General features: G+C 43.0%; 1 protein-coding gene across 1 annotated transcript in view; it reads right to left on the bottom strand.

Moving 5' to 3' along the window:
• Positions 1-26,285, bottom strand: part of OBSCN (obscurin, cytoskeletal calmodulin and titin-interacting RhoGEF) — a 195,780-nt gene that overhangs the window by 133,101 nt on the left and 36,394 nt on the right. The window contains exons 9-28 of the mRNA XM_059466521.1: positions 25,407-25,682; positions 24,252-24,527; positions 23,309-23,584; positions 18,817-19,092; positions 17,480-17,755; positions 16,123-16,398; positions 14,987-15,262; positions 13,258-13,533; positions 12,247-12,513; positions 11,318-11,587; positions 10,770-11,033; positions 9,144-9,410; positions 8,755-8,867; positions 7,636-7,789; positions 6,172-6,333; positions 5,344-5,448; positions 4,374-4,640; positions 3,509-3,778; positions 2,449-2,715; positions 69-335 (exon numbers count right to left, since the gene is read on the bottom strand). Coding sequence (XP_059322504.1) covers positions 69-335; positions 2,449-2,715; positions 3,509-3,778; positions 4,374-4,640; positions 5,344-5,448; positions 6,172-6,333; positions 7,636-7,789; positions 8,755-8,867; positions 9,144-9,410; positions 10,770-11,033; positions 11,318-11,587; positions 12,247-12,513; positions 13,258-13,533; positions 14,987-15,262; positions 16,123-16,398; positions 17,480-17,755; positions 18,817-19,092; positions 23,309-23,584; positions 24,252-24,527; positions 25,407-25,682 — 4,881 coding nt within the window. The remainder of the gene's footprint in view (positions 1-68; positions 336-2,448; positions 2,716-3,508; positions 3,779-4,373; positions 4,641-5,343; positions 5,449-6,171; positions 6,334-7,635; positions 7,790-8,754; positions 8,868-9,143; positions 9,411-10,769; positions 11,034-11,317; positions 11,588-12,246; positions 12,514-13,257; positions 13,534-14,986; positions 15,263-16,122; positions 16,399-17,479; positions 17,756-18,816; positions 19,093-23,308; positions 23,585-24,251; positions 24,528-25,406; positions 25,683-26,285) is intronic.

Below are 26,285 nucleotides of genomic sequence, written 5' to 3'. Positions count from 1 at the left end.
CATGGATTTGGTAAATAATGGCTCATTTGCACCTCTTATTTTCATTCAGGAGCACAATCTGGACCCACCTATCACCTTGAGCCGCACAGTCTCCGACACCTTATCTGACTTCATTGTCACCGTGCCAGCATCCTCAGGCTTCACCTGCTTCATGGTCAGCGTGTAGCACTTGCCCACGTTCTTGATGTCATTGAAGTTGTTGGTGTAGAGGAGGGTGTCATTGAGGAACCACTCCACATCCTCATCATCGTGGGACAGCTCGCAGGAGAACACGGCACAGCTGTCCTCCTCAACCTCCACGTCCTGCAGGTGCTTCAGGACCTCTACGTTGCGGGCTGAGGGAAACCAAGAGGGATCAGGTGTGGGTTTCTCTGGGTCTGGATTGAAGGCACTTGAGATGTTATTTCATGTTCACACTCAGGTGTTTATTGTTTCTTATCAGTAAAACAGTCTCACTGCTGGGAGTTCAGCAGCTTTTCATCAGAAGGCACAAAATGGCCAACAATCTCTTGTTCCAAGGCCTTTTAAAACTAAACTATCCAATTAAGAACTGACACCTGGATTATTTCCCTTTTAACCCAATAACTGATCCCAAAGAGCTGCAATGGGGACTTTTCTGCCCAATTACAAAATGCCACCCAAACCCATGGAGAAGGAGGAAGAAGAAGCATGGAGAAGAAACCCAGGATGACACCCTGTGCCCTCCATCTTGCTGCCATCCACAACACACTAAAAACCCCAAAACCTCAATTTCTCACCCAGTGACACACCCACACTGCTCTCTATAATCTGTTGCACACTTTTGTGGATTCTGGTCTATCTTGGAGTCTGGGAAACTTTCTCCATGAGTGAGGGTCAGAGTCAGTGCTGCCCTGGGGGTCAGGGCACCCCAGAGCAGACAGAGAAATATTCCCAGTGCCCTGGGTTTCCACACACCACCATCATCATAAATCACCTGTTATCATAAAGAATTTCATGGAGTTTATTAGATTATTTGTTTTGGTCTCCTGCACACTTTGGTCCCCATGTTTCACTTACTTGGTTCTGCATTTGCTTCAGGAGAAAAAAATAACCCTATTAAAAAGGCTAATTAAAACTGTCTAGAACCCTCAGTTCTCTTTTTATATATAAATCAGTTTGGAGGTTTTGTTTGTGTTGTATTTAAAAATACGTATCTTTTTTTCTAAAATGATGTTACAGTGACCCTAAGCATCACACAGAGCTCCAACTCCTGTGTGCTCATCACTGCACAAACAAACACATTTTAACTGAATTGTCCCTCATTTCCAGGGAAACTGTGACACACAGGATGAGATGAAGACAATGATTTTGGCCACAAAGGCAAAGTACAAAAGAGCGTAAGCAACTTGCTTAGGTTTAGGGAGCAAGAGATTTTGATTCCTTTCTTTTCCAGTCCTTGGGCACAGAATTGTCCTTGCAGCTTCTCCATTCTTGGAATGCTGTTTTCAAGGATGGGATAACTCAGAAGAGGGTTTGGGACTATTACTTCATTTTCTTTTTTAATATATATATTTGTTTGGATAGAATGGAGTCACAGAATCATTCAGGTTGGAAAAGACCTCTAAGACTGAGTGCAACCATTCCCCCAGCACTGCCAAGGTCATCTTGAAACCACATCCCCAAAAATTTTCAATCCCTCCAGAGATGCTGACATCACCACTGCCCTGAGTATTTAATTTCAATGTCTGACAACACATTCAATGAAGAACCTCTGCAAAGCCAAACTGCTACCAAGAGCTGCTCCCTGGACTTTTGGAAATGGTTCTGTAGCTCAGCTCCAAGTCTTTCTAGAAGTGACACAGTGAACATCTTTTCTTGCAGTGTCACCTGAAGGGAAGAACTGGCAAAAAAAAATTCCATGCCCAGAACGGATGGGGCAGAACATCACTATGAATAATTATTGTATTCAGATATATAACAGTAGCTATAAAATATATTTATATATATATTTATTTTTTATATAAAATATATTTTATATAAAATATATCTGTAGACAAACGTATACAGATGTATAACAATACAAATGTATAACAATGGGAGATAGACATGCTGACTCAGATGTCAGAAAATGAAAACCACAGCCAAGATGACCAGAACTGGAGGCCTGTAGTAGTTGAATATAAAGGATATTTTTAGGTGAAAGCCCCAGAGGTCTAATTCCTTGTATGAAATGGACAACGATGTGCCTTGACAAATGTTAACTTGTGCCTTACCCAGATGCTGCCCTCCCACACGCATTACCAACTTCACAGCAGGAGATGGATTTCAGGATTGGGGAATCAGCAGTTTGCGTGTGACGCTGCATTTATATAAAATCAGAAGATAACTGTGGGAATCTACCTCTCCTCAGGAGAGGGAACCTTGAGTGAAGCAGAGGATCATAAAGACCACCAGCAGGCCAGCCCTGCTGCTGCAAACCTCCCGTACCTTCAACGCTCAGCGTGGCTTCGGTCTCGGCGATGCCAGCCTTGCACTTGTACACACCAGCATCCCGGGGCTTCACCTTCATGATCTTCAGCTCTGCTGAGTACTGGTCCCTCTTGATTCTGTACTTCTCTGAGGGCTCAATGAGCTCTTGGCCCTTGAACCACTTGACGTGCTTTGGGGAAGGCCTGAAGTCACAGGACAGGATGACTGAGTGCCGCTCCAGGACGGTCTTGTCCTCCAGCTTCCTGGTGATCTGGATGTGGTAATCTGCCAAGCAGGGGTGGGGAAGAAAAATGGATCAATCTAAAGAAGAGGAAGATTTTAATCTGTATTTCATGCCCATTAATTTCATATATGAGTTTCTGTTTTATGAACTGCTCAGGTCCTGCTACAAGTATCTCTAAGAGGTCTCATGTGCTTTGAAGCTACCACAGCACGATGATCTATAAGGAAAGCTGATTTCTGTAAGATAATACTGTGTATTAACCACCAAATTCAAGGTCCACTTCTGGCTCAGTGCTTGCTGAATTGCTCTCTAATTGAGGTTTTCATTCAAGTAAGAGTAAATGAAAGACAAAACAAGGACTTCAGGACGTGATTGAAGAGATTTACCATGGTGACAGCAGAAGATAAAAAGCCTGAGGCTTTGTCCTACATCAAGTCAATGACAAAATGAATTAAGTAAATGAGCTATCAAACTTGTCCAGCTCATAAACGGGACAAAATAAACTCTCCTGGCAAATTTCATCTGTTTTGTCCTCCTTGGTAAAGTCAAGTGAATAAAAATATAACAGAAACCAGTTTTAGCTTGACAGATTTGAATACCAGGGACACCAAAGTCATTTAATCAGATCCCTTCCTAAGACATTTCTGGCTCAGTTGGTACATCCAGCATTGCTCCCAACTTGCAGCTGGGAATCAAACACATCTTCCAGGTACACATGCATTTCCAAGAATCCAGCCCAGAACAGAGAATATTTATGACAAATTACTTCCCAGCTACTGTGAAAGGGAAGATCTTGGTTCTGATTCACATGATATATATTAAAAATCACATTACCTCTGACGAGCAGGTTTGCTGTGGATTTGGATTTGCCAATGGAGAACTGGATGGTGCCTGTCATATCAACACTTGTTTTGATTATTGTCAGCCTGTGAATGGTGCCTTCCTGCTGCATGATGATGTTTCTGCCAGCCTGCAAGGCTGCTCCCTTCAGGAACCACTTGGCAGGTTTCACAGATGGAATGGATGTCTCACATTCAAAATTGGCTTCTTCAGGCTCAGTCACGTCCTCATCACACAATTCTTTTACAATATTAATGGCTTGCTCTGAATGGAACAAGACAGCAGGGATTTAGGAGTCATGAAAGCTTTTCCATTATCAGCCTGACCACTCAAGACATCTTTTCTGCACTTATGAACTCAAAAGGCCTTAAAACATCTTTTATTCTGTATGAAAGCAAACACACATTGCTGGTCACAGGCCAGAAAGTGAATCTATATCTCTTGATTCCTAGTCTTAATTCTAAAGTCACCTTCCTATCCTGGTATCAAATATGTAATACAATAAAATGGAAAAGAAGGTTCATTGGAATGAAATGTTGATAAAAGGACCTGCAACATTTATGTGAAAAACAGACTTTATCCAATACATTTGATAAATGTCTCTGGAATGGGAATTCCCTCATTTTCCTTAGGAGAATATACCATACAATAATTTTTCAGCATGTTCCTGTGCGTAAAAGGATTGAACACCAATGGACTTCAGAAAAAATAACATGAATTAAAATTCATTTTTAAACAGTATTGTGTTTCCAAAGCAAACAACAAGGGAGTCAGCCAATCCTTTCCAACGTAAACAACAAATGAGTCAGGTCATCCTCCTCCCAATGAATCCTAGGGGTGAAAAAAAGAGGTTTTCTACCTTCAACGAAGAAATTAGCACTGGTTCTGTCATCGAAGGCATCACAGGTGTACGTGTCCTCATCCTCGTAGTCGGCGTCGTTGATGACGAGTTTGCGATAGACGCCCTCGCTCACGATCTCGTATTTCACACCAGGGTGAATTTCCCTGTCCTTTTTGAACCACCTGACCTTGGCATTGGCCCGGGACACCTGGCACTCCAGGACCCCCCGGTGCTTCCACAGGGCGATCTTATCCCGCAAGGGCTTCACGATTTTCACGGGCAGCTCTAGGAGGGCAAAGGAAATGGAGCCATCAGTACAGTCTCCATTGCTCTCACTAGCAATATTTCTTTCATTTTCAGTAATTTGGATGATGAAAGGAATCCCTGCTAGGCTGAGCACTCAATTAACAAATTTGTTATTTTTTCTTAAAAACTCTTAAAGTTTCCCTTTTAGAGTTATTTAAAGGGAAACTTTCTCTCCATGGTTTACCGCTGGAGTGGCTGAACTGCAGAAGTAACAGGTGGTTTTTCCTCAACACCTCACAGCAGTACTACAGCAAAACCAGGGACTGATTTCCAATTTCCTGAGCTCCTCAGCAGTGCATCCTCCTTTTCAAATTCAAACATCCTCCTTTTCTCTCCTTCTATCACATTGTTTTAGTTAAATATATCCAAAAATGCTGGGTTTTGTTACAACATACACCAGAAAGTGAAAATGCAAGAAAAAGTCAAGCTACAGCTTTTTGTGCCTCAAATTTCACACACAACTTTAAATTTCTAAAGGTGCAAATCCAACCTCCTGAGAAAATTAAACTGGAATTAAGCCAAAATAAACTCCCACCTGATATTTACCAGACAGCAAAGTAGGCAGGTTTTCTTTCTCTGAAGACTGTAGGACTTTTTTAACCCTCACGTGCAAAGTGAGGGAAGTGAATTGGTGTGTAATGTGAGAGAGTAGAAGCAGTGCTGGCATGAACAGCAGAATTACCTTTTACAGTCAGGTGAGCACGAGATTCTGCTTTTTCTGCTACGAATTTGATCTCTGCCGCATCCTCGACCTGGACACGTGCGTATGTCAGGGAATAGGTTTTTCCTGGGAACAGACACACAAACACAGCTCAGATATCCCAGAGCAAAACCCCATTTTCTAGTCTCCCATGCCAGCCCCTCCTCTATCCCACCCACATTCTGTGGTGGTTCCAGGTGTGGGTTTCTCTGCGTCTGGACTGAAGGCACTTGAGATGTTATTTCATGTTCACACTCAGGTGTTTATTATTTCTTATCAGTAAAACAGTCTCACTGTTGGGAGTTCAGCAGCTTTTCATTAGAAGGCACAAAATGGCCAACAGTCTCTTGTTCCAAGGGCTTTTCAGACTAAACTATCCCCTTAAGAACTGACACCTGGATTATTTTCCCTTTTAACCCAATAACTGATCCCACAGAGCTGCAATGGGGACTTTTCTGCCCAATTACAAAATGCCACCCAAACCCATGGAGAAGGAGGAAGAAGCAGCATGAAGAAGAAACTCAGGATGACACCCTGTGCCCTCCATCTTGCTGCCATCCACAACACACTAAAACCCCCAAACCCTCAATTTCTCACCAAGTGACACACCTACACTGCTCTCTATAATCTGTTGCACACTTTTGTGGATTCCAATCTGTCTTGAAGTCTGGGAAACTTTCTCCATGAATGAGGGTCAGAGTCAGTGTTCCCCTGGGGGTCAGGGCACCCCAGAGCAGACAGAGAAATATTCCCAATGCCCTGGGTTTCCACACAATTCCAGACCAAAATCCCCATTTTTTTTCCTCCTACCATCCTGCCGCATTTTGATGTTGTCGGAAATCTTCAGCTTGTTGTCATTTTTGTACCACTGGGTTTCCACCTCGTCGTGTGAGATCTCACAGATGAAAGAAGCACTCTCATATTCATTCACTTCCACATCTTCCAGTGGTTTTATGATCTTGACATCTCGGGCTGTGAAGTCATAAAGACAAATATTTATTTGGGAGTTTCTCCGTAAGTGAGCCTGGTGTGTTTACCTTCTTCATAGTTACATGGAAAAAAGGGGGACTGTGTTTATTCTAAACCAGGCTTTCCTCCTAGGTAGTTTCTCTCTTCAACACAGTGAATACTTTTTATGGTTGAGGCTTATTGTAAGAGGAATTTACATATGCTGGAACTTCATGCAGGTATTAATGAAAAAAATACACATATTAATGAAAGCAAATTCACCAAGAAAAACTAAACACAAGTCTCAACCTTAGGTCATTATAAACTGCCTCATTCATTCTTCATCTGCAATCTGTTTTACATAGGAGATATCTTTTTCCCGAGTCTCCTGAACTGAGTATAATCCTCTTTAACTCTGCACCTTGGCACTCCTTTTGTCACAACTGATTATTTATCTGTGCTACTGCAGCCCTTTCTCTTTGGTACACCTTGGATCAGCCTCAGGAGCAGAGCTGAAATCCAAACAAAACCCATCCCAACCCCAAAACCAGGGAGAAAAGGGGGAGCCCATGGGTCAGATGTTAATGAAGATACTGCAGAACCCAAGCAGCCACATGAGGACAGCATCTAGTAAGCAATGAGAAAGATGCTCTGTCTTTCACTAAGAAAGAGCTGATCTGTTTTTACCATGCCCCTTTAGAAAATAGCATCTGCCAGGGCACAGGAGAGCTGTCTGTTGAGTAACTTGCCTTTATCTCAGAGCTTATCTCAGGTGCTTCAGAGCCTGGTGACAAAACACCAAACACGGACACCTGGTGCTTCATCAGTTGCTCAGTGCAACACTCAGGTAGAAAAACTGCCCTGAGCAGAAAGGAGAGGTGCAGGCAGAAATAAGTACCCTTTCCTTAGCATTTACAACCTAAAAATGAGGGCACTTCTTGAGCTCATACCCAAGTCTTATCCAGTCCCTGTTCAGGAAAATTCCCCCCATGACAATGGTGCCACCAAATCACATCAGCACCAGCCACTGAATCCCTGCTTCGGATCAGGCTGCCCGGTATTTCCTAATGTGCCAATCCAGAAACACCATTCAGATTCCAGAGAATAGAAATCACTTATGAGAAATGGAAAACTGAGTTAGCACCTCTCCCAAAAATACAGCAAGGATAGAGCAAGCACAGGACAGCTTTGCCAGCATTTTCTCACCAGGAAGAGAAACTTAACCAAAACGAGCAATTGTGAAAAATAAACACTCCACTAAGAATTTCTTGCAGTGTAGCCAAAAATGCTGCAGTAAATGTATGTTCCTACTTCAGGCAAACATACCATGAACTTTTAGAGTAGCTGATGTCTTGTCTTCAGCTGCTTGACATGTATAGGTTCCCTGGTCTTCATATTCACACTTGTGAATAATGAGGCTTCTCTTATTTCCTTGGGAGACAATCCCAATGTTTTTACTTTGTCGGATCTCCTTCCCATCCTAGAAAGGGAAAAGGTCAAAGCAGATCACCCTCAACTCCTGTAGATCTGCAGTGAGCAAAACAGACATTCAGATCTGTGCTTATTTCATCCTTCTCATTGGACTGAATGGAAAACTGTGTTTAAAGGAATGTGTTGAATATTCATCACAGGGCAAAGATTTCAGGAAGTTGGAATAGCTGAGGAACACACAGAAATTTTGGATGATCTCCAACACCTTTTTTGAAGGCTTAAAACACCATGCAGGGTTGGCAGTGAGCCCCTTCAGATGTGTTAAATTAAAAGAGGGTCAAATTTAGACTGGCAATAAGAAAGAAGCTTTTCACAGTGAGGGTGGCCAAACACTGGCACAGGTAGCCCAGAGAGGTGGTGGATGCCCCATGGCTGGAAACATTCAGGAGCAGGTTGAACAGGGCTCCGAGCAATCTGATCTGGCTGCAGATGTCTCTGCTCATGGCAGGAGGTTGGAAATGAGATGACCCTTCCAGCCCAAATTCCACCTTGAAGAACTGCTGCTACCCCAAATCAAGGAAAGTACCAGCCGAGCCCCAAGGGAGGCTGATCCCCAAAATGACTGTGTAGGGAAAAGGTATTTTATGTGTTCCCTTCCCTGACAAAGGAAATTGAGGCTTTTCTTTACATCCCCATTTCCCAAAAAGCCTGTAAATCCTGGGTGAATACTGCTTGGTGTGGAGTGAAGCACAGCACTGCAAATCTGTAACAGCAGTGCTCACATTCTGTGCAAGAATAGAAAAGTTTAACTTTCAAACCAATTTCTAAATACAGCAAATAAAACTCTGAGAGTGATTAATTGGGAGAGTAAATGAACATAAGGACAAGAGAGCAATGCTAAGAGCTTTACTCCAAAGGCTCAGGGCTCATATTCCCTAGAATCAGAATTAGAGGCTCCCATTCCCTTCCAGAGAAGTCAGAAATTAAAATATCACAATCCATTAAGTGCTGTACCTTGAACCACTTCACATTGGCATTGGGTTTGGACAGCTCACACTCAAATGTGGCCTTGAGCTTCTGAGTTACACTGACATCTGCCAAAGGTTTGCTGATCTTCACAGGCAATTCTGGGAAAGAAAGACAAATGGGGAATGGGGTCACACAAGCACTGATGGGTAGGTTTTCATGAAAAATAAAATTTGTATTGGTTTGGGCACTTTATCATTGCTTTGTGGACAGTGATGCCCCAATGATCCTGTTGGCACCAGATGGAAACTTTACTGGGCTTTACATCCCTTGCAGTGACCAGGAAAATTTGTTGCCCTCTCAAGTTTGCTCTCCAGGTCAGGAGAAGACAATGGCATCCACCCCAAGCAGGGCTGGAGCCTCCTGTGCCCCTGTACCTTTGACAGTGAGCCTCCCTGATGAGCTGATGCCCTCTGCTTTGAAGGAGATGACTCCTGCATCTTCCAGAGCCACTGAGGAGAGAGTCAGCGAGTGTTTCTTGCCCAGGACACCGAAGCTGATGTTGGGTGAAGGTTTCAGACGAACACCATCCTTCTGCCAGGTGCCCTCCACGTCCTCGTGGGACACCTCCACCTCAAAGGTGACAGTCCCCTTCTCAGCCACCTCCAGGGGCTGGAGGCCTCTCACCAGCTTGATCTGCCTCACTGGAAAACAACATGGAAAAGCTGGAGATCTCACACCTGTGAAATAGCCTGAGGACTTCCAAAATGGATTATTTCCCCATTATTGTTTCCCCAATTATTATTGCTCATGCACCTGCCAATTAGTTGGTATTTGCCAATTAAACAACCACTTCTACAGGAAATAAAATCTGTCCACGACCACAAAGCTAACATATCTGCTATTTTTAAATGGATGCTTTCATGAGACAAACAAGTCAACCAAATATGACAGAAAACACCACTGGCCCCTTTTCTATTGAGGTATATCAGATTTTAGTAAAAGAAAGACAAATAAGTCCAGGGTAATACTGTGCAGTCCTTCAACTGGGATGAAACAAGGATGGGAGGAAAAAGCTATAGTAAAAGGAAAAAAAAAATCCATGACATGGTGCAAAAAGTGCTGACACCTCACAGGTTGGTGGCCAAAGCATCCAATGGTTTGGGTGGACATTACCCATTCCTGTGACAAGTCATCCATGCCCTGTCATCCAGTAAAATGGATTTCATGTTTAAACTTGTATCACCACTAAAAGTAATTAAGTTGACAATTAAAAAAAAACCCAAAACACAATGAAGCCTCCAAGACCTCTCCACACAACCTATTCAGTCATCTGACCATTAAAAAGCTTTTTTAGAATATAGCCTAGATCTTTCTCACTGCACCTGAAGTCCATTATTTCCTGGCATCATGGAGATTGTTCCCTTCCACTTTGTAAGACATCAAACACCCAAAAGACTGTTTTCAAGTCCTTCTTCACCTATTATTTAGAACCAGCCCAGCACCAGTTGGTGGCAAGGACTTTATGGACAAAATTAGACAGTCCTTGAGTACTTAAATCCTGTTTTCAAATACCCTGTGACAATTATTACCAAAAAAAAAGGTAAGAAAAGGACAGAAATACAGGGCTATGGATGAGGCACCATTCATTTACTCAAGAGTGAAACACCTTCAGAGAGGTTTGCTTTTGTAGCTTTTTAGACCTTGACTGATTATAAAGAGACATTCTGAACCAGGTGGTTTGCAGAGAAAAATCAGGGCAATGGATGGCTGGAGAGGGATTTTTGGCAAAAAAATCATACCAAAGAAAACCACAGAGCATATCAGGGAGTGAGAAAGAGAGGGAAGAGAAGAATCTTTCAAGCAGCTCAAAGGTGAAAGCTGGTGGGATGAGATGGAGGCAACAGGAACCAGTCAGACATTCTCTATTCATGGCTTAGCTTTCACCTCCTCTTGGTCATTTGACTGGCTTTGTCCCTGTGTCCCCATGATAATGCAGGGACCAGAATCTACCTCCAGACCCTGCCTGGGGTATTTATAGAGCTGAGGGTCACTGGACTCACTTTCCACATTGATCTTGGCCTGGGTGGTGTCATCAGGGCTCTCGCAGCAGTAGAAGCCCCGGTCTGCGAAGGAGATGTCCTTGACCACCAAGGTGTGCTTTGTTCCCTCAGCTTTGATCTCTATCTTGTCACTGGGCTTCAGCACAATGCTGTTCCTCATCCACTTCACCTCGGCAGGCTTGGTCAGCTCTACCTCCAGGGTCACTGTCTCCCTCTCTTCAACTGTTTTGGGCTCCAGCTTCTTCTTGAAGGAGATTGAGGCCTCTGCAGGAGAGGAAATATTAGTGGGAATGTGGAAGATCCAGAAAACAGGCTTTGAAAGAAATTTAAACCAGTGGCTCATGAACTCCAAACCCAAAGCATTCTGGGCATTCCTATTTAATGATTCTAAAGCAGAAATTCCCTGATGCTAACATAATTAATTACAGGGAAAACCACATAAAACAACATCATCATAGAATGGCTTGGGTTGGAAAGGACCTTAAAGACCATTTAATTTCAAACCCCTGACATTTCCAGTCTGTCAAAGGGGCACTGCCACCTCTTACCTCTGACTCTGAGGTTGGCTGTGCTCTCCACACCCTCAGCATTGGCAGTGATTTCAGCTGCATCCTCCAGTGTCAGGTCAGTGATGGTGAGGCTGTGGTTGGTGTCCTTCTGAGAGATCACGTATTTCTTGCTGGCTTCAATCTTGGCACCATTTCTGAGCCAGGTGACCACAGCATCGCTGGGGGAGACTGTGCACTTGAACACGGCCTCTTTCCCTTCCTCAGACACCACACTGTTGAGACTTGTGACGAATTTCACCACTCTGGGAGCTGACGGATAGAGGTAAAACATTCAGGAGCATGTCCTTGAGTATCTCCAAACAGCTAAAAGCTTCCATAGCTTTCTTAGAAGCAGCAATTTGAGTACAGCATAATACTGTACTCAAAAACAGAAAACTCATTAAATACAGTAATAAATAGTTAGTAAATATAGCATGTAATCACAAAAGTGGATCATCATATTTTCGATGTCTGACTTTCTTGGAAGCAGCAATTTGAATACAGCATAATCCTATACTCAAATAAATACAGGAAACTCAGTAAATACGGTAATAAATACCCAGTAAATACAGCAATAAATAGTCAGTTAATACAGTAAGTGATCACAAAAGTGGATCATCATATTTCCCATGTCTGAGTAAATTTTTTGCACAAAGAGAAGTCAAAAAAGAGGGGAAATAAAATCCCATCTTTTATTTGGGAAAATGAATTCCAGCCTCAAATGCAATATGAAGAGACCTGAGCCAGGTCTCACAATCATTATGTTCTTCACAAATAGAGGCTCCACTGACTCTGAGAGTGGAATTCTGTATTTTGTTCTCAACACAGGAGTCACCCCAGACACATGGAAAAAACTCAGCTTTGCAGGGTTCTAACAGGTGAGGACAAAACCCGGGGACCCTTGCACAGCGTCACCATTAGGGACCTACGTTTGGGGACGATGGTGATGCTGCTCTTGTCATCCCTGGACTCGCAGGAATATTCTCCCTCGTCCTCAGCCCGGATCCCCGTTATGGTCAGGATCCGCTTGGTTCCCTCCTCACGGATCTGGAAACGCTTGCTGGCCTTGATCTCCACGCCATTCCTGCTCCACGTCACCCTCCCCTTGGCGTGGCTCAGCTCACAGCTCAGGGACACGCTGCCACCAAGCTCGGCTTTCACGGCCTCCAGCTTCTTGGCAAACTTCACCGGGATTTCTGAGGTCCGGGAGAAGGGGAAAAGCGTGAGGGAGGGAAAGAGAATAAATATGTTCCAAGAAATCGGTTCTGCCCAATTGTGGGAATGAATGAATAAATAAATAAATAAATATAATGGCTCTAAGCATTTGGGGCTCAGGGGTGACAAAATCTAACCAGAAATGTGGAAATTCAGGCAGATTCCTTTGACCTGGGATTTTCAGATCCCTGCCATTCTATAGGAGGACACAGAAACAGGAGGGGAGCAAGCACCAGAAGCACTCATCATAGGCTTCCAAACTGGCCAGCAAAACAAAAAAACCTGAAATTCTTTATTATTTTTTTTTTAATTTTTAAGAATTTTTTTTTGTTTTCTATGATTTCTAAAATTTTTATTATTTAAAAAAAATCATGACTTTAAGATTTTTTTATGATTTTTACATTTTTAATGACCTTTAAAACTTTTATGATTTTAAAATTTTAATGCTTTTTAAAAATTGTTTACGATTTTTAAAAATTGTTTATGATTTTTAAAAATTGTTTACGAGTTTTAAATTTTTTTATGATTTTCAAAAGTTTTTCAAAAGTTTTTCGGAAAGTTTTTCTGGAAGCTGGAGAACTTTGCCAGCCCACAATGGGGCATCCAGAGAAGGCACAACAAGCCTTGAGGTTGGAGCAGTTTCCAGAAGAGTTTGGATTCCACCTCCACCCCACCATGAGGGAAGTGCAGCTGCTGGGCTGGGCCGTGACCTGGGCACTGCTCACCTTTCACCTGGACCCTGAATTCCTGCTTGTCATCCTTTGTCTGGCAGGTGTAGAGGGCAGAGTCTGTGCCCTCAGCTGCGTTCACTGTCAGCGTCCTGGATGCCCCCTCACTTTTGATCACACATTTCTTGCTCGCCTTGATTTCGGTGCCATCCTTGAACCACGTCACTGCAGCGGTTTCAGGCGTGACTGAGGTTGTCAGGGTGATGCTTTCGTGTTCTTGAACAATGAGAGGCTCTTTCTGGACAACTTTCTTTTCAAATTTAGCCTCTGGTTCTAGAAAATATAACGAACCAGGAAAATTAACAACTTAATGCTCAAATCCTTGAGCAGTTTTAAAAAAAGGCAGTTAAAAAAAAAGGCATAAAACAAAGGAGTTTTATATTGCTCTCTCTTCACACCACCAGCTCATCCATAACCTGTAATAATCCAGGGAATGTGGCTGGTATGATTTTTTTCTGAGCAAGAAGAAAGAAAATGGTCTCTCAGGAAACCCAGAGCTTTTGTTTAGAAAACAAGCAGAGGAAAGAAAATGTAAATATTTATATTTTATCTGCTGTCCATAAAAGGCTTGTTTCCTAGAAGCAAAATTACCTATATAATTCTTTCCCTTCTCCTTTTAAGGATCTTAGATAAAATTAAGAAGAGACATTAATGGGCTGAATTTCTGGTCTGTTTTCTGTTTGCTCCACTGGCAGGAGGGCTGGAACTCAACATTTAAGGTTCCTTGCAACCCAAACCATTCCATGATTCCAGTCTCTTCTTCTTGGCCTCCTCTCTATCTTGTATATTAGTTTTTCTGGGTCTGGATTGAAGGCACTTGATACAGTATTTCATGTTTGGACTCAGGTGTTTATTATTTCTTATCAATAAAACAGTGTCACTACTGTGAGTTCTGCAGCTTTTCACTAGCAAGGCACAAAATGGCCAACAATCTCTTGTTATAAGGTCTTCTAAGACTAAACTAAGAAAGGATACCTAGATTATTTTCCCTTTTAACCCAATAACTGATCCCACAGAGCCTGCAGTGCAGACTTTTCTGCCCAATTACAAAACATCATCAAACCCATGAAGAAGAAGGAAGAAGAAGGTGAAGAAGAACAACTTGCCACCACCCTAAAGCCTCCATCTTGCTTCATATATTTTCTATATTCTAAAATCCCAAACTCTAAGTTTTCCACCCTGTGATATCACACACTTCTAACCAACTACACACCCATAATCTCAGTAGTATTAATCAATTTTGGAAGCCTTCTCCACAGCCTCAAGTCAAATGCAGTGTTCTCTTGTGGGTCTGTGCCTTTCAGCACAGAAAATTTAAAATTCTCAGCGTCCAGGATTCCAACACCTGTACAGCCTTTTGCCACAAAACCAGGCATTTTTGGGGCACACACAAGCAGCAGATCAGGATTTCTGAGTCACTTTTCTCCACAGCTCCATTGCTACTCTGCAAACTTCCCATGTCTACTTCCAATTCCCCATCACTGGAAGAGGTTGGGTGATACGGTGTGTGAAAGAGACAGGCAAAAAGCTAGGTGGCATTTCCAGACCACAAAAAAGTCCAAATTTCCCACCTCTACACTGCTAGATTAAGAATTAATGGGTCATGTAGCTCACTGGTGTTTCTCCAGGTGAGGCAGTGGCTGTGCCAAGGCTGCTGTGACAGGAATATCCCGTTTTCCTCTAAGCCACAGGGACTGGTTCTTCCCACCCCAAAGTGAGCACTCACCAGTTGCTTCCAGTTTGAAGGTCATCTTCTGGCCTGCAGCCTCACAGATGTATTCCCCAGCATCCTTCTTCTCCAGCTGCCCCACCACCAGGCGCCGGGATTTGCCCAAGGTCTCTATTTTGAATTTCCGAGAGGACACGAGCAGTTTGCCATCCTTGTACCACTTCACCTCAGTTGTGTCCTGTGCTACCTCGCACATGAGGGTGGCACTTTCTGTCAGGACAGCCTTCACCTCCTTCTGGACCTTTTCCTGGTTTATAAATGCAGGTTTGGGCTCTGAGCACAGAAAAGGAAGACAATAATTGTTGACAGGTTAAAATTAGTTTAATCTTACAGATTTCTGTGGAGGGGTTTGGAAAATATTTAGGTTGCCACTTGGCATAACCAACTGCCATCACAGTGTCTACCCTTCTGTGGGATGAAGTTGCCACTTGGAAAATTGGAAACTAAGAGCCTATGAATGGAAAGGACCAAGAGAAGCCTTGACATCAACCCTACAGTTGCAAGTCACAAGGTAAAAATATATTTCATTCAAACTTTCCCAAAGAACATCTGTCCTGCATATCACTGCAAAATCCCAAATACCCTTTCCCTAAGAACTCAGACACAATAAAGAAATTTCTTGGAATATTTCACAGCAAAGGAGCATTTAGCACCTGGCAGGAATAGTAAGATATCTCAAAAAACTGAAATTTCAATAACACAACAGCCAAAAAAAAAAGTGCTGTTTACACTCTGCTGCTGATACTGCAAATGACAAAACACATTCTGGCCTCTAAATCTTCTAAAATAGGATTGCAAGACTTACAAGGAAGGGATTCTGTAATGGCTCTTTGCTTTCAAGAAGTTCAGTGCACAAGAATCACCCTTTGGGATCACAGGAATGGAAGGGATCTGAATATTAATTATTTCTGTTATATTTATAACTACTATTAAACCTGCTAAGAATGAGACAGAGTTTGTACCATGCTCAAGCCAAATATTCCCATTTCCACAAATCCAGGCAACCAAACACAGAAAATCAGGTGAACTCTACAACAAAACGCAGACTATTGCAACTGAGTCATGGCAGAGTAGTTATTTCAATTATTGCTGTATTGGCCTCTACTGAATTCTGACAAAGAATCTTCTCCTACCTGTGACATCAATTCTGAAGGTGAGTTTTTGGCCAGCAGCCTCACAGGTGTACTCCCCTGCATCTTTCTTCTCCACCTGACCCACCACCAGGCGACGCGATTTGCCCTCCGACTCCACCTTGAACTTCTTGCTGGAGCTGATCAGTTTCCCATCCTTGTACCACTTCACCTCTGTTTTCTCCTGGGCCACCTCGCAGCTCAGCGTGGCATTCTCTGACAGTGCAGCCTTCACCTCTTTCTGCACCTTCTCCTTGTTTGTAAACACAACTTCTGGCTCTGGAAAGAGAGAGAAATCCAGACTTTCTCCAAAATATGATTTTGCTCAAACCCGCTATTGTGGCTTACAGGTAACACTGGGAAAAACCCCTCTGACATGACAGTCAACATCTAAGTCTATCAGAGGAACATTCAAAGGACCTTGTGGTGGTTTTTTGCCTTTTTTGGGTTTTTTGACAGCAGTAATCTCTCTATGGTTCATAAGAACGTTGACTGGCAGGACCCAGTCAAGGTAGGACATGTTTTGGTTGTAGTTAATTGCAAACTATCAAATTATCAGAGGAAGAAGCTGTTCTGTGTTGCATTATAATCCCATAAAATTTATTTCTTTGATTCTTAGCAGCCGCTTCTTCCTAGATAATTTTGTGAAGTGAGAAAGGTGCTAGACCAGCACTGACATGTGCAGGACCCTGTTGTTTGTTCTGAGTGCAACCCTGGGAAAAGCTCAGCACATCCAAATGGTGAAATCCCTCTGTCCTCCAGAGACACATCAGTCACACCACTTGCAATTGGATTGGGAAGCTGTGAGGGAGATGGGAAGCTGAATCTATTCTACCTCTTGACGGTCCCAGTAGGGAAATACAACTAGAATGAGTCTCCATGACATCTTCTTTCCTTATTTGCCTCTTTCTTGACACTTTAATGACCTTAATATATATCAAGCCCTACTTCCACAACTCCCTTCAGACTGAAATGAGCACTTCCAAGGGAAAGAAAAGGAGTGTGGACATTGGGCAGGCTCTCCACCATGACCCTGCACTGAGAATGAGCTGTGGTGCAGATTTGTTCTCATTGCACCAAGACAGAAGGAAGGAGATGCAAACCATCAGTACCTTCTTTTTTACAGCCCCTTCCCTCCAGTGGTTTCCAAAATTTTCCAGGGATTCACCTCCCTGTTTTAAGGATTTTAAATGTTTTACAAAGAATACATGAAGAAAACTTGTATTTGTGCCCATGCTAGGCCATGCCACTGATGTACTCCAAAAATTTGAAGCGTAACACGAAGAAGACTTACAAAATAATGCTAATTTTTCTAAAGATTCTAGAAATGAGACTGATGGGCCAAAGAACCTTCTCTTACCTGGGACATCGATCCTGAAGGTGAGTTTTTGGCCAGCAGCCTCACAGGTGTACTCCCCTGCATCTTTCTTCTCCACCTGACCCACCACCAGGCGACGCAATTTGCCCTCCGACTCCACCCTGAACTTCTTGCTGGAGCTGATCAGTTTCCCATCCTTGTACCACTTCACCTCTGTTTTCTCCTGGGCCACCTCGCAGCTCAGCGTGGCATTCTCTGACAGTGCAGCCTTCACCTCTTTCTGCACCTTCTCCTTGTGGACAAAAGCATCTTCTGCCTCTGCAATCGAGGGTACAAGGGCAGATTTTGAAAATTCACAGATCCCTTCCCAAATGCATACAGCATCTTTTCAATTGTGTTGATAAAATTAATTTCCCATTCACATTTCCTGCCACCATCACCAACTGAATTTTTAACATTTGAATTACATCAAGTGCCTATGAAGGAGTCATTCTCTGGTAGTCCAAGACACAGTCTCAAAATTGCTTTAATTTCCTCCACTACCTTTCTTCAAAATCTGAAGAAAGTAACATATCACAAAATCCAGCAGCACTAAGGTGGATGAGGTCTCTCAGAATAAGGTTTGCTGTAAGAGGACAAGCATTAAATTGCCCAACCAACTCAAGATTTGTAATTTACTTTGCCAACAAAACAAAGATAGTGTTGGGAAAACAAACTTTGTGAACCTATTCTGCTTCTGTATATTTATTTCCCAACTGTTCTCAAGATGTGAAAAAATTATTTTTTTCTAATGAATGAAAATTAGCCAGCCCTAATTGTATTTGCACCATGTCATGGTCAAAAATAAATCTAATGTGTGAACTCTTCAATTTGCTTTAAATTCATTGGGGTACAACAGAAGGATGTCAAGATTAAAAGCTGTCTTGAATATGAAGGTGAAAAGAGCTTTTCCTCATTTTTTTTCCTCATTTCCTGCTTCTGAGAAGAGTTCTGGCATTTCCATCCAGTTGACAGGGGTCATAATATAAAGGTTTCCTCTATAATAAACTATATTTCAGAAAGGAGCTTTCACAAGAGACCGCCTGTGCTCACATGCTATCAGTGCATCTCCCCAAGATTCCCAAGGAAATTCCCCAGAGATCTTCACTCTGACCTGAGTTTGGGGCTACAGAAATCCACTGCATGCTCAGTTTTTAAAAAACAAAGACAGATCTAACAGCATGAACACAATTTCATAAGAAAACCATCAGTTAAGCGATGGCCTGTTGAGATGGAGTTTGACAAGCCATATAACCTTCCCCTCCTTCAATTTTTCAGGATGAAAAACAGGGATTTTGATTTTTCAGGGTTGTAAACAGGGATGCAGCACATTCTCTCACCTTTGACATCGATCCTGAAGGTGAGTTTTTGGCCAGCAGCCTCACAGGTGTACTCCCCTGCATCTTTCTTCTCCACCTGACCCACCACCAGGCGACGCGATTTGCCCTCCGACTCCACCTTGAATTTCTTGCTGGAGCTGATCAGTTTCCCATCCTTGTACCACTTCACCTCTGTTTTCTCCTGGGCCACCTCGCAGCTCAGCGTGGCATTTTCTGACAGTGCAGCCTTCACCTCTTTCTGCACCTTCTCCTTGTGGACAAAGGCATCTTCTGCTTCTGAAATAGGGAAAATATATAAGATGTAAATATCTCTTGTCAAGAAGTTCTTACTTGTACAAGGTGTAGATGCTCTTCACAATCTTGGGCTTGGCAGAGCTGGTTTCACCACTGGGCATGATGATCTTAAAGGTCTTTTTCAACAGAAATAATTCAATATTAAGCTCTTGTAAGTGACCCAGCTTTGCAGTTCTATTTCTCATATAAATAAAGCAATGTACCCTCAAAATATAGTCCATGTAATTATCATCCCTCTCTGACTTGTCCTCATGAACAGCTCAACCACCCCATTTGTAAATTTCTTTCTATTAATATAAAAATGAATGAATCTAAAGATAAAATTCTGTCTTGTGTCTCGATATTTCTACTCCCCACATTTGGAACAAATCAAATACGGCACAATGGCGAGATGCCACCTCCACTATCATATTATCCAGAGGATTTTACCCGGTATTTTAGATCAAAACTGGGTGTTGCTCAGGAATTACCTTGTAACTCAAACCCAAAGACAGGACAAAGACACTGTTCTCAATATGGAAAAGCACTCGATGAACATTACACAAAAAACTAGCATATAAAATTTGAAGTATGTCAGCATGATATTTTATGAAAAATCCCTTCACCAGGATTTCCTCTCCCGGGAAGCTTCAGCTTCTCTCTGTTTCGCTGCTTTGGAATGTGATTTGGAGAATTGTTTATCCCAGCATGTGAATTGGTTTTACTTAATGACCAATCCCAGTCCAGCTGTGTCAGACTCTCTGGTCAGCCACAGGTTTTTATTTTTCATTCTTGTTTAGCCTTCTGATGTTTCCTTTCTCTTTCTTCAGTATAGGTTTAGTGTATCATAAATATCATATCATATCATATATATAATATCATATATATATATAGTATCATATAATATATATATATAATATCATATATCATATCATATATATCATATCATATATATCATATTATATAATAAAAAATAAATCAGTCTTCTGAGAACATGGAGTCAAATTCTCATCTCTCCCCTCGTCCTGGGACCCTCACAACACCACAGAAGTGTATTTTTATTTCCTAAAAATTCTGTCATTTTCCAGCAAACTGGCTTTCTGACAGGAGGGTGCAGGCATGGGGAAGTTGGGCTCTGCTCCTGGAGAACAAGAGCCAGGATGAGAGGAAATGGCCTGAAGCTGGGCCAGGGGAGGGTCAGGTTGGACATCAACAGGAATTTTTTCATGGAAAGAGTGGTCAGGTGCCCAGGGAGGTTTGGAGTCCCCATCCCTGGAGGTGTCCAAGGAACACCTGGACACGGCATTCAGTGCTCTGGGTTGGGGACAAGGTTGGGCACAGCTGGGATGGGAGGACTTCTCCAACTTCAGTGATTCTGTGACCTGGGAGGGCTCTTGGGGATGCTGAGCCACTTCCATCCCCTGTGCTACCTCCTTCCCCTCCCCTGTCACCCCCTGCAGCCTCCTGGGGCCAGCCTTGGCTCCTCCTGGGTGATTCTCTCCTGTCTCCACCACATCTGTGCTCCGAGCAGCAGCAGCTGCCTGGGAGGGTGAGGAGCAGGGTGATCTCAGGTCGAGTTCCACATGTGCTCCTGGGCCACATCACAGCCCTGCTATGAATATTGCACAGTCCACAGAAAGAGATGAGTCCTGCAGGGAGCAACACAGAGCAGGAATCCAGCTCAGAGGCTCTGAATTTGAGCTCCTCTGTTTATATTGGCTGTAGAAAGGGTGTGAGGAGATGCTGTTATCATTTAGAAGGCACAGGGTCATGTCAGCAGCATTTTGACATCTGAAAGGGCTCGAGCACACACACAAAGCTTTGCATTCAAAACTGATTGCAAAAATATCAATATTTAAACTCCCATCTACAACTCTGAGTGTGAATATGCAGAGTGTATTCAAAGCAGGTTATAAAACAAGTCTGTGTCAATGAGGGCTGTATTTAAAATGTCAGGTAAGCGGAGCAGGAATATTCCAGGCTGATCTCACTTGTCCTTTACATTCTTGACCTTTCATATAAACCATTTTTACACAGATAGGAAGTGTGACTAAAACTTTTAATCAGCTTCCAAAGTGATTTACACCAGTTAATAGTTTCTTTTAGAAACTTATTTTAAATTTAAACAACTATTCAGTGAAGATGACATTTTCAACTTTAAGTGGAACTGGGCAGTGGAAATGACAAAAAATATTTTCAGGACATGAAACTTTCACTGATTTAAGATAGGGATTTCATTGCATACCCTGAATCCTGAAATATTGATATTTCAGCATCAGCTTTTTTTCTATGTGTGCAATTCAGTCCCAAGGTGTGCAGCAGCTGATTTTTTTCTTATATTAACCCAAGAAATTCAGTCTAAAAATAAAATTCAGTGTAAAAATTCAGTGTAAAAATAAAAAAAATAACCCAAAACCCAACACTGAGCATCTAACCTTCAACCTGTCCTTAAACAGGGAAAGCTTTGTGCTTGCAGTGGAGCCCTGGAGTACAGAAACCCTGAAAATCTTTCCAAGTGCAACAGCACCAGGATAAATTAAGACCCAGAAATCCGCTGCACTCTGGGATAAACCAGTAAGAGGAGGATTTCTGGAGCAGGAGAGCCAACCGCTCTGAGTACGCATAATCCCTCCTGACTTTCACATTGGATCATTTTCCAGCCAGGGCTGGACGGGCACGTCGTGTCACAGCTGTCCCCATGAGCAATACAGCAACGGTAGCTAAGGCAGGCTGGTGGCACAGGGCAAAGGGTCACATTACCCTGTGCCACCATGGAAATAGGGCTGGAAACCTTTCTGGGACAGACAGCCCCCTCAGAGAGAGAGGTTCGTGTGTAAAACGCTCAATTTCTGTGTTCTGGCTACACCTCTGTAGTAATATATGAACCAGTGTCAGCGGCGAACAATGAATTTAGTTTATAACAATTTTGCCTAGAAAAGCTGTGGGTGCTCCATCCCTGGAAGTGTTTCAGGCCAGGCTGGATGGGGTTTGGAACAGCCTGGAATGGTGGAAGGTGCCCCTGCCCATGGCAGGGAGTTGGAATGAGATGATCTTTAAGCTCCCTTCCAACCCAAATTACTCTGTTTTTATGATGGTCTGTCAATGCCCATATTGAATTTTTTCTGGAAAACACCTCTCAAATATAAACTTAATTATCCTTCCTTCCTTACCTATCCTCCACAGAAAATGGCAACTCCCTCAGCCAAAGAATGAGCTACACAAAGAATGAAAAAGAGCCAAAATGCCCCAGCTCACACCTGGGTACCCCACACAGAGTGGAGTCAATACATTCCCAACACAGCAGCTCCTCTGCACTGCTGATAAAATAACAAACCTCTGTTTGGTGCTATAAGAAAATAGAGGTGAAAATTGCTTCCCTGTTCTGATCACCTCTGCATATGAGACAAGAATTTTAATGTTAAAAAGAGGGATTTGGCTGTAAAGATGGTGGAGTGCTATAAATATTAAAACAAAACACCAAACCCTTTCTTAACATCAAATTCAGAAATGATCACTCAGAATGTAGCTGGTGTCCATGGCTGCCTGGAGCCTGAGATAAAATTCACCAGATATCTTGTAAAATATATTGAGACCAAAGAAATCACAGAATGAATTAGGCTGGAAAAAACTTGGAAGATCACTGAGTCCAACTGTCCCCCTAGCATGGCAGGTCCCCAAGTGCCACATCCACACAGCTTTTAAACTCTTCCTGGGATGGGGACTCCACCACTTCCCTGGGCAGCCTGCTCCAGTGCACGACAATATTTATGGTTAAGAATTTTTTCTAATATTGAACCTAAGCCTCTGGTGGAACTTGAGACCATTCACTATTGTCCTACCATGTGCAAAAAAAGAGGAAGGAAAACACTGATTTCCATGGAAGAATGCCTGTTAACAGGAGGAAGAGAACCAGTACTGGTGATCAAACTGAAGAGATTTTGGAACACAGTGGCTGTTATTGAGAAATGTGTTTGAATATATTGAGAAATCTTGCTCACTTCCTCAGCTGAAGGAGATATAGGGAGGCAAGGATCTGACAGGATATGAAGAGGTCAGCTCCAGATCTGCTCAGTCCTACACAACCTCACTGAAACAGCAGCTCAGACCAGCATCAGAAAGTACTTTAACAGCTTTTCTAATATTGCATCAGAGAAAACAGGGAAAAACACCCAGATACAAAGAAAAAACAAAGAAATGCAACCCAAAATTTGTCTCCCACCTGTGACACTGATCCTGAAGGTGAGTTTTTGGCCAGCAGCCTCACAGGTGTACTCCCCTGCATCTTTCTTCTCCACCTGACCCACCACCAGGCGACGCGATTTGCCCTCCGACTCCACCTTGAACTTCTTGCTGGAGCTGATCAGTTTCCCATCCTTGTACCACTTCACCTCTGTTTTCTCCTGGGCCACCTCGCAGCTCAGTGTGGCATTCTCTGACAGTGCAGCCTTCACCTCTTTCTTCACTTTGTCCTTGTTGATAAATGCATCCTCTGCTTCTGTGGAGTGGGAGAAGTCATTTTAAAATCACGTGTAAGTTGATGCTGTCCAAAGTGATCAAACCCAAATTTAAAACATGACAGCTTCCACATCTCTGGTATTTTTTAATGCTCAGAAAGGAGATGTGGGCCTTTGTCATGCCTGAGGACAACACATCAGCCATTTCTTAGAAAAATTATCTCGTGCTTCAGGATTTCAGCTTCCTCCCATCTCCACAAGAAAACCATTGCTTTGTTCCATCAAGTAATGTATAAATAAATACTAAATCTCATTTGCCACTGTGACCCCTATGGAAGCCTTGTTCATTCTAGGGGCCCTGTTTTCCTACTTCTTCCAGACTTATTTTTCCCACATATCTGGGAGACAGCCTTACCTTTATCCTTATAAAGGCATGGAACGGAAAGGGATGGAATGGGATGTGATGGAACGGGATGGAAACTGGTTTATCTTTCCATTAGTGGGAAACCAGAAAACACCAAGGGCCACTGAGGGGGATTCATCCCATTGAAGAAGATGTCCAGCTGTCAGCATCATGGGACAGTGGACGGGTGGTTGATCTCCACCCCTACTCAAAATTTGCCGCTGCACAGAAACTGGAGCCCAAAGTGTGGTACATTTTTTTGGTATTAAGGGACCTTTCAGTGATGAGAATAAACAATCTCCCACCTGTGACATCGATCCTGAAGGTGAGTTTTTGGCCAGCAGCCTCACAGGTGTACTCCCCTGCATCTTTCTTCTCCACCTGACCCACCACCAGGCGACGCGATTTGCCCTCCGACTCCACCTTGAACTTCTTGCTGGAGCTGATCAGTTTCCCATCCTTGTACCACTTCACCTCTGTTTTCTCCTGGGCCACCTCGCAGCTCAGCGTGGCATTCTCTGACAGTGCAGCCTTCACCTCTTTCTGCACCTTCTCCTTGTTTGTAAACACAGCCTCTGTCTCTGAAATAAGGAAACCCCAAGAGTCACACAGAGCTTTTTGCAGTCACTGTCTCTGGTGTTAAATCAAGTTTCTCCTACTTCACTGTACTTGCCCCAACAGGTAATAGCATGAGGGGCCATTAGTGCAAGAAAGCACCTTCATTTCTGTCTTGAAAAGAGGTGAACAGTAATGGGAATTTGATGGGAATTTTGGAATTTTGGGGTAATGTGAAAAACTCTCAGTTGTAGGACATATTTAAATGTAGGACTTGAAGGACCAACTTCCATTGCCTGAACCGTCCTCCCTCTTCTCTGTTTCTCTCCCTATGTCTCTCCAAGATTCCAGTGAATCAGAAGGGAACAGCACCTGTATCCTCATGTCCATGAACCATTCTTTCCTTTGCCTATTTGAGATAATTCTATTGTTTTCCATCTAATCATGGAATGGTTTGTTGGAAGTGACCTTAAAGATGACCACAATCCAACCCACCTGCCATGGGCAGGTTCCACTAGACTACATTGCTCCAAGCCCCATCCAGTGTTTAAGGCATGGGATCTAATCAAACACCTTCCCCTTTATCCATCCCTCTCTGCTATGGCCTCACACCATTTTTCCATGCAAGATTTTCTGCAGATGCACCAGCTAATTGTGAAAGGAGAATGAATCTCTATCCTTTCCTACGATTTTTTTTTTTGTGGTCACAGCCAGTCATGGGTGCAAATCCATGTGTATAAAATATTGTTATGAAAATTGCCAAAAAAAAAAAAAATTGAATACGATGGTTGAGATCTGTGTTGAGATCTTTCACCCCAGTGAGATTGTGAGATGATCATCTGGATGAAAGACACCACTCAAAATGGAATTCTCCTTTACCTTTGGAATCCCTGGCATTTTCTCACCTCTGACTTTGACTTGGAATGTTGTTCTGTCGTCCTTTGTCTCGCAGGTGTAGCTGCCTTGGTCTTGCTGTGTCACCTTCTTGACGATGAGCTTGCGTTGTGTCCCCTGGCAGACGATTGTTGTCCTCTGGTCCTGCTTCACCTCAGTCTGATCCTTCCTCCACACCACGGCCCCACCAGCAGCTGACACCTCACACACCAGCTCCAGGCTCTCAGAAGGACTGACTGACACCTCTGGAGTCGTTTTGGGCTTGTTGACAAAAGTAACAGCTTCATCTGGAGTGGAAAAGAGAAAAGGGTTTGTGCCTTGGTGCAGGTTTATCTGCACAAAGTTAAGATAGAGTGGTTATTGATCTTTATTCCATTATCACACACTCTTGATGCCTCTCTGACAGATGGTGCAAACCCCTCTGATCTTCAGATAATTGCTCTCAATTACAGGGAAATCCCCTTAATCTGCCCTACATCCTCCTGGATCTTCCAAATCAAACTGAGACGCCCTCAAGTTGCTCACACTTCATTTACCACTCCTTGATTCCAAAGTCAAGCAAGATCTGGGGGATATGTGTTGATGTTTGAGGGCAGAAACAAGCTTTGAAAAGACCTGGGAAGTTTCAGAAAAATCTAGTTAGAGGTGATGAGGAGCCTTTTTTAAATGTTTCTGAGCCCAATCCTGTAGTTCCTTGTTCATAATACCAATCCTACTGGACTAATCCTTCTCCAAGCCAGGGCAAATATGGGATAATCTCATTGATAAAATATTCCCCAAGTTAGGAAAAAGCTCTGAGCAACATGGTCCAGTGGAAGACATCTCTTCCCATGGCAGGGGGTTGGAAAGAAGATAGTTTTTAAGGCCCTTTCCAACCCAAACCATTCCAT

Source organism: Ammospiza nelsoni, chromosome 1 (genome assembly GCF_027579445.1).
Source record: "Ammospiza nelsoni isolate bAmmNel1 chromosome 1, bAmmNel1.pri, whole genome shotgun sequence".
NCBI lineage: Eukaryota > Metazoa > Chordata > Aves > Passeriformes > Passerellidae > Ammospiza > Ammospiza nelsoni.
The sequence above is the reverse complement of the archived record's forward strand: the minus strand, read 5'-3'. Positions and strand labels throughout refer to the sequence as shown.